This window comes from Lolium rigidum, chromosome 3, assembly GCF_022539505.1.
Source record: "Lolium rigidum isolate FL_2022 chromosome 3, APGP_CSIRO_Lrig_0.1, whole genome shotgun sequence".
In the NCBI taxonomy this organism is placed as follows: Eukaryota; Viridiplantae; Streptophyta; class Magnoliopsida; order Poales; family Poaceae; genus Lolium; species Lolium rigidum.
The window spans coordinates 384,357,428-384,372,862 of record NC_061510.1 but is presented as its reverse complement, the minus strand read 5'-3'; the positions used below and the strand labels follow the sequence as shown (position 1 = coordinate 384,372,862).

Sequence of the window (15,435 nt, the reverse complement as noted above, 5' to 3'; positions counted from 1 at the left end):
GGATGAAAAAAGTGGTCGTGGGGGGCTTCTCGGGGAGACGAGTGGGGATGCTCTAAAGAAAGAAGTAAATAATAGCAAGAAAATTATCCCATATTCAATGTGGACAAATATTTGGCAAATACAAGAGAAGTATATACGACGAAGATAAAGTATACAAAAAATAATGTTCTCTTCAAAGCACCAAAAAGACCACCATGCATCATTTTTTTAGGAGATTCTTGTTCCTAGGAGATGAACCTGCCGTAGAAGAACAAAACGACTTCAATGACCATAATTTCCACGATTTGGATAGAAATTTCTGGATTTAGTTTGTGTTTTCCATGTTTTTTTTGAAGTGGTGGCATGATAGCACACTACACAATCACGGAGCCGTCCTCCCTGGCATCGCCAGAGACCACCAGGTCACGCCTCTCCGCCAGCACGAACATCTCCAACACACTCCTCTCCTCCGAATGCTTGACAGGCGTACCCGCAGGTGGCAGGATAGGCTCGGGATCACGACACCGAGCATGCAGGGTATCAAGTATCAACGGATCTTCCAGTCGTTTCCGCCGACACTCCACGTAGGCATCCTGATGCAGTCTTAGCGGTATCAGAAGGCCATGGAGGTGGTGCTGAAGCCGTTGATCTTGATCGTCTGAACGGGGCGCACGATGACCTTCGTGGTCGGTTGAAATTGGCGGCCCGAAGAGAGCACGCATTGCTAGGCAGTAATTCTGGTCAGCTAGAAAACACACAATAAGTTTGTGCGCTGGAAGAAAATGGTAAGCTAGTGATTGCTTTCCATGTATTTTAGATTTCCTGATCAGCATTTGGCTGATTGCTTTCACGTCATCATGGCGATCCTTTGATTAAGGGATTCTCTCATTAAATTCACATGTTTACTTCCTTCAATATTTGAAGTAATCTTTGGACGCAGACTTGATCCGACGGTGTTGATTCTTCTAATGTTTAGCTATTGTTTTTAACGGATAGGATTGCTCCAATGTTTGATGTCAAAGTGCACACCATCCCCAACTGCAATTTAATAGTAAAGACTTCTCGTCATATCATGCCCCATGCACTATAAAATCACATTGGCTCTATGTAGATATCGCTTATATTGTGCTTTCTGATCTGTTCACCCGTAGACATTTCACTTCACTGATTTTTCTCCTGCTATGAGTAACATGTTACTCTTATCTAGAAATAAGGGGCAACAAGATTAGGCGTCCATGTTGAAACATCACTATGAGTTTATGAGATGTACATATGAAACAAGTACCAATCTTGTTTTACGGTTCTTCATAGTTTCTACATTTGATCGATCTCTCTCTTCGCACTTTGCTTCTTTGACCTCCGTGGAAATCCCAACTTCCAAGCCATGTTTTTTCATAGTGAAACCTTTGCATCACGAGATAAGATTGAAGGATGGATGCATGCACATGTTTGGAGTGAGAGGTGTCAGGATAACTGAAGTCGCACTTGCATTGTTTCTGGCTACGAATGCTGGAAATGATTGTTGTCGCTGCTCCATATGTGGCCCTATAAATTTCTTGTTGAATACTCGGCCATTCACGAATATTCAATAAGCAGGTGTGATCGAGGTCCCTTAGACAAGCTTGACGAAATATTTGAGCGAAATAAGATTTGAGCGTTCAAAATAAGTCGTGCAGCACACGGGTGGGCCACACGTCGTGCAGCACCACACTGTCTCCCTTCTCAGGTCGTCGCCACGAGTCCCACACAGTGTCTCCCTAGTGTCACACTCTCTTTAACGCTCACTCCCAGTGACACGTAGGCCACACCACTTGATAGGCCCACGCCCCAGAGAGTTAACGCTATTTACTCAGAGCCTTGACATGGTAGCCAGTCGCCGCAGCCAAGGCAAGATGCCTCCTGTCCACACCGGATCTTCCCCTACCCCCTCCACTCCCAACTCCTTCACTCCTCACTTCGCTTGCCGCGCCATTTCAAACCCATGCCCAAACCCCTATCCCAAGCATGTCTGACTCGACACCAATCCCGCTGCCGCTAGTGAGCTCCTCTGGTCCGTCCCCACCGGAGCCAAACGAGCTGCTCTTCCGCGGTTACCTCTTGCTCTGCCAGGTCGGTGATGCCAGCGAGGAGGATGATCTTCCGCCCGCGCCGGTGGGGACGCCCGACTATAGCAGGTGTAGGCCTATGATGGAGGTGGTGAAAAAGGATGGATTCGACGCGGTGGGCAAGTGGAAGGTGTCCAAGCTCGTGGTGGATCACAACCACGAGCTGGAGGTATATTTCATAGGGTAATTCAAATATCTAAGATACATTACTCTCAAAGGGGGCCTTTAGACTAGATTTTAAGGGATTTACCAACCACCTGGTTTTGGTTGTCATGTGGTATAAGGGCATCTCCAGCGGCGCGACGCATTTTAGTGTCCGCGCGCGTCCGTTTGCGTCGCGCAGCGGACGCTGAAATGACCGTTTTCGTCCGCGTGTCCGTTTGCGTCTGGGGTTGGCTCCAGCGGCCCGACGCATTTTTTTTTCTCTTTTTCATTTCAACATACTTCCAAATATTACAAATTGAAAGATTATTTTACACAAACTAATACATAGTTTGGAACATGGTTTACACAAACTAATACATAGTTTGTACCATGGTGGACACAAATATAAATATTTTAAAAATAGAAACCAGATTGTGTTGATTTCCGTATGTTCGCTGCCAAGAAAGAACATTCGAGGGCACACCCAGGTCACCCAAACTCGGAAAATCCAGCGGGAGGATTGACGGTGCCCTTGTTGGTTCTACCGATGAGGCGAACAGTACGTAAACCTTCCACTATCGGCTTTGTCCGGCCCGTAGCCGGATTCGCCGCAAAGAAAGAACACTCTACGTTCTAACTATCGGAGTCCGACTCGGATTCGCCGGTGTGGTAGTGCCTGCGGCAGGCCGTGTCGTCGAAGACCTTGACGACCATCTCACCGTCTCCCTCGTAGAGGAAGGTGAGCTGGCAGCCGGGCTCGAGCGCCAGGTCACGGGCGAACTTGCCCCACCCGGTGTGCAAGTACATCTTGCCCTGCCCGTCGAACGAGACCTCCACGGCCCGGCGGCGAAGTTGCGACTGGCCTCCCGTAGCCGCAAATGCGCCGGCTCGACGCCGTCGACGAACTCGACGAACTTGTCCGGGAGACGCTTGATGCCGAGCGGGTCGTCGTCGATGCGGAGGAGGAACTCGAGCGGCGTCCCTCCACGTCGGAGGAAGACGAAGAGGGCGCAGGCGACGGCGAGCGTGGGGCCGTAGCTGCTCCACCACGGCGGCCCCGACCGCCTCGCCGGCCACCAGGACCCGCCATGGTCTTCCTCGCGGGGCTGGCTGCGTCGCAGGAACACCTAGGCGGCGGAACGCTGGAGCTTTGTGGCGGCTAGGGTTTCTATGGAGGAGTGGATGAGGAAGAAGAAGGCGCGGCCCCTTTATATAGGCCGGAGGCATGCGGTGGCCGCGGGACGCGTGGCGACGCCATTAACGTGGTTGGCGGAGGTGGGCTGCGGCCGCTCGGCAGCCGAGGCATTGCCATTAACGTGGCGCAGACTGCCGAAGCGACGCAGCGGCGCCAGTCGCAGGCGCGTTTAAGAAGACACATCGACGCAAGGTCGCTGCCAGGCGGGCCCGATGAAACGTCCGCCGGATACGAGCGGACACTTTCGGCGTCCGCGCAGTGTCCGCGGAGACGCATCCGAGGCGCATATTTGGGTCAGGTTTGCGTCTCCGCGGACGGCCCGGTCACTTTGCGTTGTCCCGCTGGAGAGGGTGCCAGACGTATTTCCGGTCACGGCGGACGAAAACGACCATTTGCGTCGCGCCGCTGGAGATGCCCTAATGGCACAAAAAGTAGGTATAAAGTAATTAAAGTTTGTCTCAGCCGATATTTCAAGTTGTTAAATTCACTTCTCGTCATATCATGCCTCATGCACTATAAAATTACATTGGTTCTATGTAGATATCACTTATATTGTGGTTTCTGCATCTGTGCATCTGTTCACCCGTACACATTTCACTTCACTTATTTTTCTCCTGCTATGAGTAACAAGTTACTCTTTTCTAGAAATAAGGGGCAACAAGATTAGACGTCCGTGTTGAAACATCAGTACGAGTTTATGAGATGCACATATGAAACAAGTATCTCAATCTTGTTTTACGTTTCTTGATAGTTTCTACATTTGATCGACCTCTCTCTTCGCATTTTGCTTCTTCCACCTCCGTGGAAATCCCAACTTCCAAACCACGCTTTTTCATACTGAATCGTTTGCATCACGAGACAAGATTGAAGGATGGATGCATGCACATGTTTGGAGTGAGAGGTGTCAGAATAACTGAAGTCGCACTTGCGTTCTTTCCGGCTACGAATGCTGGAAATTATTGATGTCGCTCCTCCATATGTGGCCCTATCAATTTCTTGATGAATACTCGGCCATTCAGTTGTTCACGACTATTCAATACGCAGGTGTGATCGAGGTCCCTTGGACAAGCTTGACAAAACCTTTCAGCGAAATAAGACCATATAGTGTTCAAAGGAGGCGATTGGCCCAACCACGCTGCATGAGTATCAATGTTCGAACGAAATATAGGCAGTTGGTTCATCTCTCTCTCTCATAGTAGAGCAGCAAAGAACAAACGCATGTGCAAATCCAAACTCCCTTTTGCACAGATTGAAGTTATGACCATATGGATACTTGTAAAATGATGAAATAGTTGCCCGATGAACTTACGTTTTCTCTCACCACCACCATTACAATTTACAAGTTGTACCCCCGTTTTTGGCAAACGAACAAATTGTAATGCGTTTTGAGTATATTATTGATTGACATCGTGGTATAGCATGTGCTCATCGTAAAAAAAGAACAGAACTCCCTCTGATCTAAATTATTTGATTAAATTTGTAGGCAAAATATTTATTAAATTATATATACTAGGTTAATTAAAACTGCGATAAATAATCCAAATTGGAGGGTTGTTGACATGATCCCAATCCCCTAGCCCGTGCACGCACCACACTCTCTTTCTTCTCAGGTCGTCGCCACGAGCTGCCTCCCTAGAGTCACACTCTCTTTTCACGCTAACTCCAGTAACACGTAGGCCACAGCACTTGATAGGCCCACGCGCCAGAGACTGACGTTCGTACTCTCAGCCTGGAACACGGTCCACCTTTTGTGCTCGGCCACACCCTTCTCCGCATCCAGCCGTCTCCCACTCTCGCTCGCCGGCGGCCGCAGCCAAGGCAAGACGCCTCCTCCCCACACCGGATCTCCACCTCCCAACTCCTCCGCTTGCCGCGCCATTTCAAACCCGCGCCCAAAACCCTACCCCGACCATGCCCACCGCGCCGCCGCCGCCGCCGCCGCCCGCGACCTCCTCCGATCCGCCCCCGCCCCCGCCGGACCCCGACGGGCCGCTCTCCCGCGGCTACCTCTCGCTCCGCCAGGCCGGCGCCGCCAGCGACGACGACGACGACCCCGCGCCCGCGCCCGCGCCGCCCGACGACAGCAGGTGCAGGGCGATGATGGAGGTGGTGCGCAAGGACGGAGCCGACGCCGACGCGGGGGGCAGGTGGAAGGTCTCCAAGCTCCTGCTCGACCACAACCACGACCTCCAGGCCTCCCCCTCCGCATCCGCATCCGCCGCCTCCGCCGCGGTGCCGGCCCTCGGGATGGAGTTCGACTCCGTCCACGACGCCAAGGGCTGCTACTACGGGTACGGCGACGCCGCGGGGTTCAAGGCGCGGACCGGCTCCAACCGCCGCTCCGCCGGCACGGGCGCCATGATCATGCAGCGGTTCCTCTGCTGCAGGGGCAACTACTCGTACAGGAGGGGCAAATCCGCCAAGGATCTGGATGCTGCGAAGCAGCTGGAGGAGGGCGCTGTGGGGAATGAGGAGGGGAAGGCTACTGCCTGCAAGAAGAGGGGCCGCAAGCCTGGGAAGAAGACCGCGCAGGCGATCGAGGCGGAGAAGGTTGTTGTTGTTGCGGCAACTTCCACAGAGATTGCGCAAGGGGTTCCTACTAGTAGGATGGATCTGCGGAGAGGTAGGGGTAAACAGGATGCTCCAGAGAAGGATGCCGATTCTGTCATCAAACCGTTGGAAGAAAATGGTGAGGCGGCGGATGTTGCACAAGATGGTGCCCCTGACGGAGGTGCCAACGGCGACAATGCTGACGGTAATGCTGTTGAGGATGAAACGGAGAAGGTGGCGGAGGTCAAGGAAAAGAGAGGGAGGGGGAGGCCCAGGAAGGCTGTTACAGAGGGCAGCACCCTACAGGCATGTGCGTCGAGCGACCTCGGTGCGACGGCTTCACAGTCCACTACCGACGAAAGGAAGAACTTACTCAATAAGTATCTCTCCAAGCGACAGAGCAGACCAGCTCCAGGAAGGCCGGCCAAGGTAAATCACATACCTTGCAGTAAGATGTATTGAGGCATCATTGCTACAATGAGAGCTTAGATACTTGCTTGTTTTAAAAAGAAAATTTATATACTGGACACATCAATATTAGTGCTGTCTATTCCGTTCTTACTTCATACAAGGGAACAGGACCAACTTTTACTTATGATATATTTGTACTGCACATTGTGGTGACATGAAACACCCATGTTTACATAATCCTTAAATTATCTCATTTCTAGGTGATTTGCAATATATGAAATTGGTATTGATTCCAAGTTGGGGTATACTGTTGCCTTTCTACTACTTTCCACTCAATCTCAGTTTGGTCCCATTCTTAGCTGGAAGTCTGAAATCACACTGTTTGACCATGGATAAAATAATTCAGTTAGTTTCGTAGTAAATTTTTTAAACTGTCTGTCGTGGCGAGCTGATAACATATACTTATGTTGCAAGCTCACTGTCATAGTCCTCATCTGATTTGTGTAACCTTGATTGTATGTAACCATCTTGTACATTGACTTAAGATGTGTGCATAAATCACGTTACTAGCATGGGATTGTCTGTTGTGGAACATAACTGAAGAACTAAGTGAGTCCTAGTATGAAAAGTAGAGGGTTTGATTTGGCCCATTTCGAAGCAAGGAGCCAGTCTAAGGGGAAAGTAGCAGAACCGAACATGCACGTTTACTTTCCAGAACACGTGCAAACTTATCAGCGTGTGTTGCATATGTCTGGACTCCGGACATAAAAATGTGTTACAATGTTGAAGTGTCTGGGTAATGGTCCCCATAGCATGTACGATAATCGTACATATGATATTGTATCATTGTGCTTTGTTTTACTTGGTAAGTATGTGTGCTTCTCCTTTTTAGATTGTCTCCCGCCAAGCTTTGGCGGAAAGGCGTCAGCGTGGTGATGGAGGTAGATTTCTGGCAAGCGAAGGAGTGCAGGTAACTTTACTTGCATATCACCTACAAGTAGTTGTGAATGCCCTGTATTATTGTGTTCTATTGCCATTAGCTGTTTCCATTAGTGCAGGTAACTTTGGGGCTAAAAACACTTTTTCTGAAACTGTCAGCTCTTAGTTGGAACTTACAAGTTACAGCTCACTGAAATTTAAAATAGTGGCACATAAATTGCCACCTGTTATATGGTTGATATTGTCACATGCTTAGGGTTAGAGCCTCACGTCCTTTTCTGTTTATTGGTGGATGATGCGATAATGTGGCTAGTCCCCTCTTTTTAAATAAAGGGTTGGGTTAAAATGAAAGCTTCAATCATAAGGCATTCACTAACAAACTTGGAAACTAATTGATATGGAGATTTCCCTAGCCTACTGTAGGAATCAAGTAGTAGGCTGCTTGTCCTTCTCATTAAGCCTGTCTCTTACACCCTGCCCCACATGACAGATATGTATTGTTGCTTCGTTTGCTTAGCCGTTTCCATTCCGCTACCAAACCTGAAGTCATACCATAAATTATTCACTATGTACTTGTATTCAACATGCCATTAATGTATAACTCCATGGGGCTGATTTCAACAGAGACCATCTTTAGCTCTTCTTGTTAGCCTTTGCTGAACTATTTTATATTATCTGTGGGTTGTTTGTACTTACCTCACTTTGCAACCTTTTAATGCTTACACATTCTGCATTTTTCTTACCTGAAGTGTCTTTGTATTGAGGTCTCTCATGAATATGGAAATTATTTGAATCAACAAGCGTTGACGCGCTTCAGTTCATCAGTTTTATCAGAATACATGTGAAGCATTCCTGTGACATCTCATTGTTCTTATGCTTCCCTATGCTTGATCTTAACAGCCTTCAGGGCAACCTTCAGAAAGGCGTTCCAAACGTCTTGAGAAGCAGAATCCTAAAAAAGAAGAGATGGTAAGTTTGTGTCCATAATTTTTAACTGCAATTATCTGTTTTAACCTTTTCTCTGCAAGTGTTGCATAGCAGATAATTGCTTGAGTTTTCTGTATCTTAAATTTGGTTACATAACATGAAAAGGGAATATTGGTTTCTCTGCATTTTACACCCTTCCATATGAATTGCTGCGCCTGCATATTGCTATATTGGACTCGCCCCTTCACTTTAACATGTATGATTGTTTCCCCTTGCTCCAGCCTGAGAGTAAAGAAGATGAAATAATTGAAGCAGAGCCGGATCCAGAAACTGAAGTAGTTGCTGGGCCTGGAGGACAGCCGAAAGTTGGAATGGTTTTCCTGAATGAAGACAAGGCCTATGAGTTTTATGTCAGCTATGGTGGAGCTGCAGGATTCAATGTCCGAAAAGGATGCTCCGAGAAAACATCAAAGAATGTTAGGATATCTCGGGCTTATGTGTGTTCTAAAGAGGGATTCCGCCCTAAAACTTTTACTGCCGAGCCAAAGAAACAGCGACCAGAAACAAGAACTGGCTGCCAAGCACACATGACTGTTAAAATCACAACTAGCGGCAAATATGTAGTGACTGAGTATGTAGCTGATCATAATCATGATCTTGAAGCACCCTTGGTGGACATTCAGATTGTGAGATCACATAATTTATTAGCAAAGTTACAGCAGCCGCCAGATCCACCAAAAGTTGTTTTGATACCAGATGATTATAAAAATTACATTAGGACAAGGCGCACGAAAGATATGCAATTGGGTGATGCTCGGGCGATTTGTGAGTATTTACAGAGGATGAAAGGCGAGAATCCTTCTTTCTTTTATTCCATTCAGGTGGATGAAGAAGACCAATTCACAAATGTATTCTGGGCAGATGTTAAATCAATGATGGATTATAACTACTTCGGAGATGTAGTTTGTGTTGACACAAGGTATAGCACAAGTGATTACGGTAGGCCTCTATTGTTGTTCATTGGAGTTAACAACCATAAGCAGCCAATCATATTTGGTGCGGCATTTATTTATGATGAATCAGTTGAATCTTTCAAGTGGTTGTTTGAAACATTCAAATCTGCTATGAGCGGAAAGCAGCCAAAAACAGTTTTGACTGACCGCTCTACATCAGTAAGGGATGCAGTTGCTTCAGCTTGGCCAGGGACTGTCCACCGTTTCTCAGTGTTGCATTTGTATCAAAATGCTACCAAGCTATTAAGGGATACATTCCAATGCTCAGAGACTTTTGCCCATGATTTTAGTAGGTCTTTGTATGACTATGAGGAGGAGGTGGACTTCTTATCAAGCTGGGAAATCCTCTTGGAGAAATACAATCTGAAGGATAATGAGTGGCTAAGTAAATTGTATGAGGATAGAGAAAGATGGGCTTTGCCTTATGGGCGTGATATATTCTGCGGGGCTATTGCAGGCACACTTCGAAGTGATAACACGGATGCCATCCTTGCAGATATTCTTAAAACAGAAATTGATCTTCCGTACTTCTTTAACAGATATGATAGATTTTTGGAGGAGAAACGTCTAGCTGAACAACAAGCTGACTACCTTGCTGTTCAAATGACACAGAGGGTAGCACCTCTGCGTTTACTTTGGCAAGCTGCTAATGCATATACTCCTACACTGTTTGAGATGTTCAAGTCAGAATTTGAATTGATCTTGGATTGCATGGTCTATAACTGTGGTGAAATTGGACCCATATCTGAGTATGAGGTAACTGTCAAAAACAGGCCTCGGGCTCATTTTGTTAGATTTGACTCGTCACAATATATGGTTGTTTGTAGCTGCAAGAAGTTTGAAACTGTAGGTCTTCCATGTTGCCATGTACTGAAAGTTCTTGAGATCAGAAATATTAAAGAAATTCCACCACACTATATTTTGAAAAGATGGCGAAAGGATGCTCAGAGTGAACCTTCAAAGGAGAATTGTGGTTCTGCTGTTGTGGATGAAGATCCCAAGTTCTCCATGTCTAAAAGGTACAACTCACTGTATCGAACTTTATATAAAGTTGCAGCAAAGGCTGCAGAAAATGTTGAAGCTCATACATTTATGGAGAGCCAATATGATCAGCTCCTGGAGCAAGTCGAGCTTGTTTTGCAAGCAAAGCTGCATGATAAACCTTCCTTAAGCACTATCCTGAAAAGTCATCAGCAAAATTTGCTTCAGAACGATACCACCAACATTGAACCTCAAAGAGCAAGTACTAAGAAAAAGAAAAATGCAGAGATGCGTCGCCGGCAGCAAAGTCCTCTTGAATCAAGTAAGAAGAAAAAGGGTAGACAAGGTTTGTTCATCACCTAAGCTGCTCCATACTGTTTTGAACATGGCAGTGTTTGATCTTATTAAGCTATTGCAGGTCCAGTGGAGCTCGACGATGCTGAACTCCCACTTACGGTGGCTGTTCCTCCCGCAATATCGAATGACATTCCAAATCACATTAGGACTCCGACCAACCAGTTTCTTGAACCAAGCCATATGATGCAGGTAATCTAATGTCCCCTTCTACTTTTTCATAGACCCCTGTTTTCATTTACAGAGGAGTGAAGATGACGATTACTGTAGTTTGTACTTAAGGTACATTGAAGTAGTGATGCATTATAGCTTTGCCAAAACAGGCACCTTATGTCACACAGCAGTTCGGCCTTAACTCTCTTCAAGGATTTGCTGGCATGTCACCGTTTGGTCAGGTAATAAATGTTTTTTATTTGTTGAAGAAAATATGCAATTTGTACTTTACTCTCACTGCAAGCTGGCGTGTCTAGATGCAGGAACCATCACATGTTCACCTTCAGCAACCTCATCTACAACAACCACCCTTTCATAGTGTTCCTCAAATGCACGAGGTGATTCATTCTATATTTCTGCAATGATGCATTATTCTGTTCGGTTACATCCATGTTCTTTCCGAGGGATCTTTTTTTTGCTCCACATATTTCTTTAGCATTAGCCATGTTAGGACTTTAAGTAAGCATTTAGTTTGTATCCACATGTTCGCCTGTAGAGCAACTTCTCTCCGTGGGAGATGCATATAGGTGCTGTAGTCAGCCACGTTGCTGCTATCAATATTACATCGCATGAACTCATTCCATAACTTTCTCTATCACTAAATTTTTCCTTAAGAAGGCAAAAAGATAATAGCTCATTTTCGATGTGTTCTGATGCAGGCTCCCCCTCCAGATATCCAGTCATTGCAGTTCCTTAGCAGCAATACTCAGCTGGGCCACCAGACAACGGATCAAGGCCAGTACACCATCCCAGTCTGGGATTTCCTGTGATGTAGCATGTGTTCATGCCAGAATGTAGAAACTGTATTATTCTAGCTGTAAATTATGTAACGAAAAATAGTGTAGAAACTGAGCTATCCTCCCTTCCCACCTTGTTTATATGAATAAAAATATGGAGCATTAGTTAAACTTGAACTGAACCTTGGTGCTATTGGTAAAATGTTTGGGCATGTTGAAAGCCATGAAGAGTTCTTGCAAAAAAAAAAAAAAAAACATGAAGGGTACAGTAAGTGCTAGCTGTGATAGGAGAATGGCACTCCCCACGTTTCAAGACATAAGCTATTCTAGTTGTCTTAAGTTGAACATCTTGATGTTTGGCCAAGTCAACATAAAAAGTGAACTAATATCTAAAACGCCAAATGAGCTTTACTAGATTCACCATGGGATACTTTTTATGGTGTAGTACATTTTTTTTTCTATTAACAGCCAAATTCAAAAGAAAGACCTATGGCAGAAACGAGCTGGTGCATGTGATATTTTCCATGCGAAATGCAAATTAGTTTTGACATTTCGTGATCAAGAGAAATGCAGACCAAAGCTGTGCTTATGCTTCTCAAATATACTTCTAAATAGTAAATAGAAGCAGTTGACTTTGCTGAAAGGAATCAGTCTACTGAGTACAACATTCTAGTGATCTTTTGGTTAAAAAAACACTCATTTTCCACAGGTATGTTTGATAGGTTAATAGGTAACACACATCTTATATCTTGTGCTACACCTTAACGGCCAAAATCCCCATCAAATGCTGATCTTCCACTACCACGCAATGGAGCACATATGATGAAGTGCGTCTTTCAGGTGCTCAAGATAGCATCGGACTTCTGACTGAGGTACTGCTGCCAGGCCTCGCCGGAGCCTTTTTCTTCATGCTGTCGGCCATCTTCAGAGCAAACATTCTTGGGTCCATCGTAGTAGAGAATGTCCGTGTTATCATTTGCGCGCTTCCAGTTGGTAGGGAGCTTCAGATAATCAGCATAGAAGGCCAGAGTAATTGCCAACCTAATGCTATCCCTGAAAATGGATGTTGGACAGGGCCAGAATGGTGTTATAATATACCCTAGGTGAATCAATATGATTCTATAATATATGCTGAAGATGAGTATTTTTGCCCACAACATAAGCAAGCACTGACCTATGACTAGCTAGGTTGACAGCCTTGGCCCAGAATGCGATAGAGTCAACCAGATTCCTCTTCAGATTGCGTGGCTCCACAATAAGCACATCAAAATCAAGTAAGCACGTGTCCTTGTCAAAAGGTTCAGTATATACCAAACCTTTTGGAGCTGTTCTTTGAACAGCACTCAGAACATCCACACTGATGTAATCACCAAGGCGCTTGCTACAATCTTCAGCAGCACTGATGGCGTAACTGCCTAAGTCAATGGGAACAAGGTCTTCAACTTTTCCCTGGGTAGGAGAGTGATGTTTCACATAAGGTAATCCAAAGATAGTCAGAAAATTCTTACTTTAGTATAACACCCATACATGACATGGTTATGTCTTTGTGTTTAAGAATTGGATCTGCATGCTCAAAACTTTCTCAGAAGCTATGCCTAATTCATCGAAGAATTTATAACCATGGCAATATGATCCACTTACAATATGCAGGTCTGTTTTGTTGATTGTTGACTGATTCAAAACAGAGGTAAGGGAGTGGGGGTGGTCATCTTCATTTAAATTCATCTCATGCAAAGAAAGACTGGTAATTCTACAATTATTCCACAACACTAATGCAATTGGCTAATACGAACTTCTTGAAGAAACTTTATTATGCACAATTTAGGCATTCTATTAAATTATCAATAACTACTGCTCGCTATCACAGGTGAAAAAACTGAGAGAGAAAACAGGCTGTACGACGATATAATTATCTTTTGGCAAAAAAAAAATAGTAATGGGATCAATGATTGTTTTTTTCCAGAAGTTCGGTAATAGGTTCGAGTAAATGGATTAGATGTATGCACAGTACCTTTACAATTGAATCTGGTGAGATATAAACATGTCTCTTTCGTGAGAACTGAGTTGCGATAATGATTGGTGACAGCTCACTCTGGAATGACCATAAGAAGTTTCCCGCTGGAGTGGCAACATTTAGCTTTTCCTTGGTTTTCTTTTGACTGAAGAGGTAAGCAAGTATGAGGACAGGCTAATTCCAATGACAAGATGAGCATTTTAATCTGCGTGCTCTCACCTAGTAACAGTAATATTTGAATCAGGTAGTACTGATTTTATCTTGTAGTAGGGCAATTGCTCATTGCCTCCTTCAGGTGTCAAGAAAGTGAAGGATACATCATGTGGATCACTGTCAAACAAACAAAAACAAAACATGATGGCTATATAAGACACTAGAAAACATGTAATGCCGCCATTCTGTTATTAACTCTATATTATCATTAGTAGTGCAATGAGCACATAAGTTAAACTCTACAGTACCAAAGGGATTTATCACTATAGTTTCCGTGGCCAATGTGGCTACACGGAAATGTGAAATAATCGTGAAATTTATCATGCATAGCAAATAAAGTTATTGATCAGTCACAGCAAATTCTGGCAGCTAAAGTTCAGTGTTAATCTGTTACCATGGCGATTCCGCAGAGCAAAATTACTATAACACATGTGAAACGCATAGAAATAACCTTGAGCTGGACAGGGTCGAGTTTGTCAGCACAGCAAGAGTACGAAGATCCAGACAGCTTATCCAAGAGATGATATGCACACCTACAACCTGGTGATCCTGCAGGGAAAATAATATTACTAGCTTCTTTTGGCAACTCAGAGTAACTTGTAGCAAATGAAATGGTTATCAGTGCAAACCATCCCACCATCTGAGGGGCATTCTATAAAAGCGCAGTAAAATAGTAGATGCAAATTCAGCTTTGACACTACACTGCTAATGTCTACTCTCAAGCTGCTGTTTCCATCCCAAATTTGGCCTTCAGAGTTTTAGAAAATGGATGAAATGCAAGCTAAATTGCATCCACCAAATTTCCCCATCCCAGAAACGAAGTGCATTTCTCACGAGTGCAGCCGTTAAAAGAACACCATGAAAATGGCATACCCCTGTGATATGAATCGCATATGCTAGCTATGCCATGATCTGGAGTTCTGAACCGTCGAGGTGAAATGTGGAGAAATCAATTGGCAGGTAGTAATACGGTTTGCGGCCAGGGCCAGCGCAAACGAGGCGAGGAGAACAGACAGTCGAGACAGGCACGAGTAAACCGCGGCAGCAGGCAGTAGTACCGCGGCGTGGAGCGAGGGGTCGATGGGGATCCAGTTGCGGCCGCGGTCTTGGTGGAGGCGGAAGTGGGTGGCCGGCAGGAACTGGAGGCCGCCGAGCACGAGTATGGCGGCGACGGCCAGCATCTGCATCCCCGGCCACGCCCGCGGCGCCGGCTCGACGTCGCAGTGGATGACGCGCTGGGGCTGCTGCGCTCCGTCGCCCCTCGCGTTCGCGGCGGCCGCCGCGGGCCGGCGCTGGAGGCCTTCCATGGGCGGGCCGGAGGAGGGTCGACGGGAGGGAGGCGGGCGGTGGTTCGAGCTCCCAAGTCCGTCGTCGCCGAGGGGTTTGTAGAAGAGTCGGGGGCTCTTGGTGCGAGGCCGGCCTGGCCTGGCCGTTTTTCTCTGTTCTTTTTCTGGGTTTCTGGATCTTGTGGATCGGGCGGTTCGATTTATGTGTGTGGCAAGATTTTTGTTTTACAATTCGTCGTGTCATGGGAAAAGGCTGTACACCAACGCTGAGAATGCATAGGTTGTTCGGAACAGATAGTTTTAGAGAGTTTTGTATAAGGTAGGTTTGCCACAAGAAACCTTTTGACCAAGTCTTTCCCATTGTGGTTTTGCAA

At 45.9% G+C, this 15,435-nt stretch overlaps 2 protein-coding genes across 3 annotated transcripts; one reads left to right on the top strand and one right to left on the bottom strand.

The window, feature by feature from the left end:
- The first annotated feature begins 7,216 nt into the window (after nt 1-7,216).
- Nucleotides 7,217-11,728, top strand: LOC124704438 (protein FAR1-RELATED SEQUENCE 5-like). Of its 2 annotated transcripts, none has more exons than XM_047236693.1 (7): nt 7,217-7,354; nt 8,224-8,292; nt 8,532-10,590; nt 10,663-10,790; nt 10,922-10,993; nt 11,075-11,149; nt 11,471-11,728. In XM_047236693.1, the coding sequence occupies exons 2-7, from the start codon at nt 8,290-8,292 to the stop codon at nt 11,579-11,581; spliced, it is 2,448 nt and encodes an 815-aa protein (XP_047092649.1). In that variant the 5' UTR covers nt 7,217-7,354; nt 8,224-8,289; the 3' UTR covers nt 11,582-11,728. The 2 variants fall into 2 exon arrangements, with proteins under 2 accessions (XP_047092649.1, XP_047092648.1); XM_047236692.1 differs by having other exon boundaries at nt 7,231-7,354; nt 11,069-11,149.
- A 435-nt stretch (nt 11,729-12,163) lies between these two features.
- LOC124700713 lies at nt 12,164-15,082 on the bottom strand. The gene is made up of 6 exons (XM_047232801.1): nt 14,834-15,082; nt 14,227-14,324; nt 13,782-13,892; nt 13,560-13,707; nt 12,723-12,997; nt 12,164-12,601 (listed from the first exon to the last, which is right to left on the bottom strand). The coding sequence occupies exons 1-6, from the start codon at nt 15,080-15,082 to the stop codon at nt 12,385-12,387; spliced, it is 1,098 nt and encodes a 365-aa protein (XP_047088757.1). The 3' UTR covers nt 12,164-12,384.
- Between the last annotated feature and the right edge of the window lie 353 nt (nt 15,083-15,435).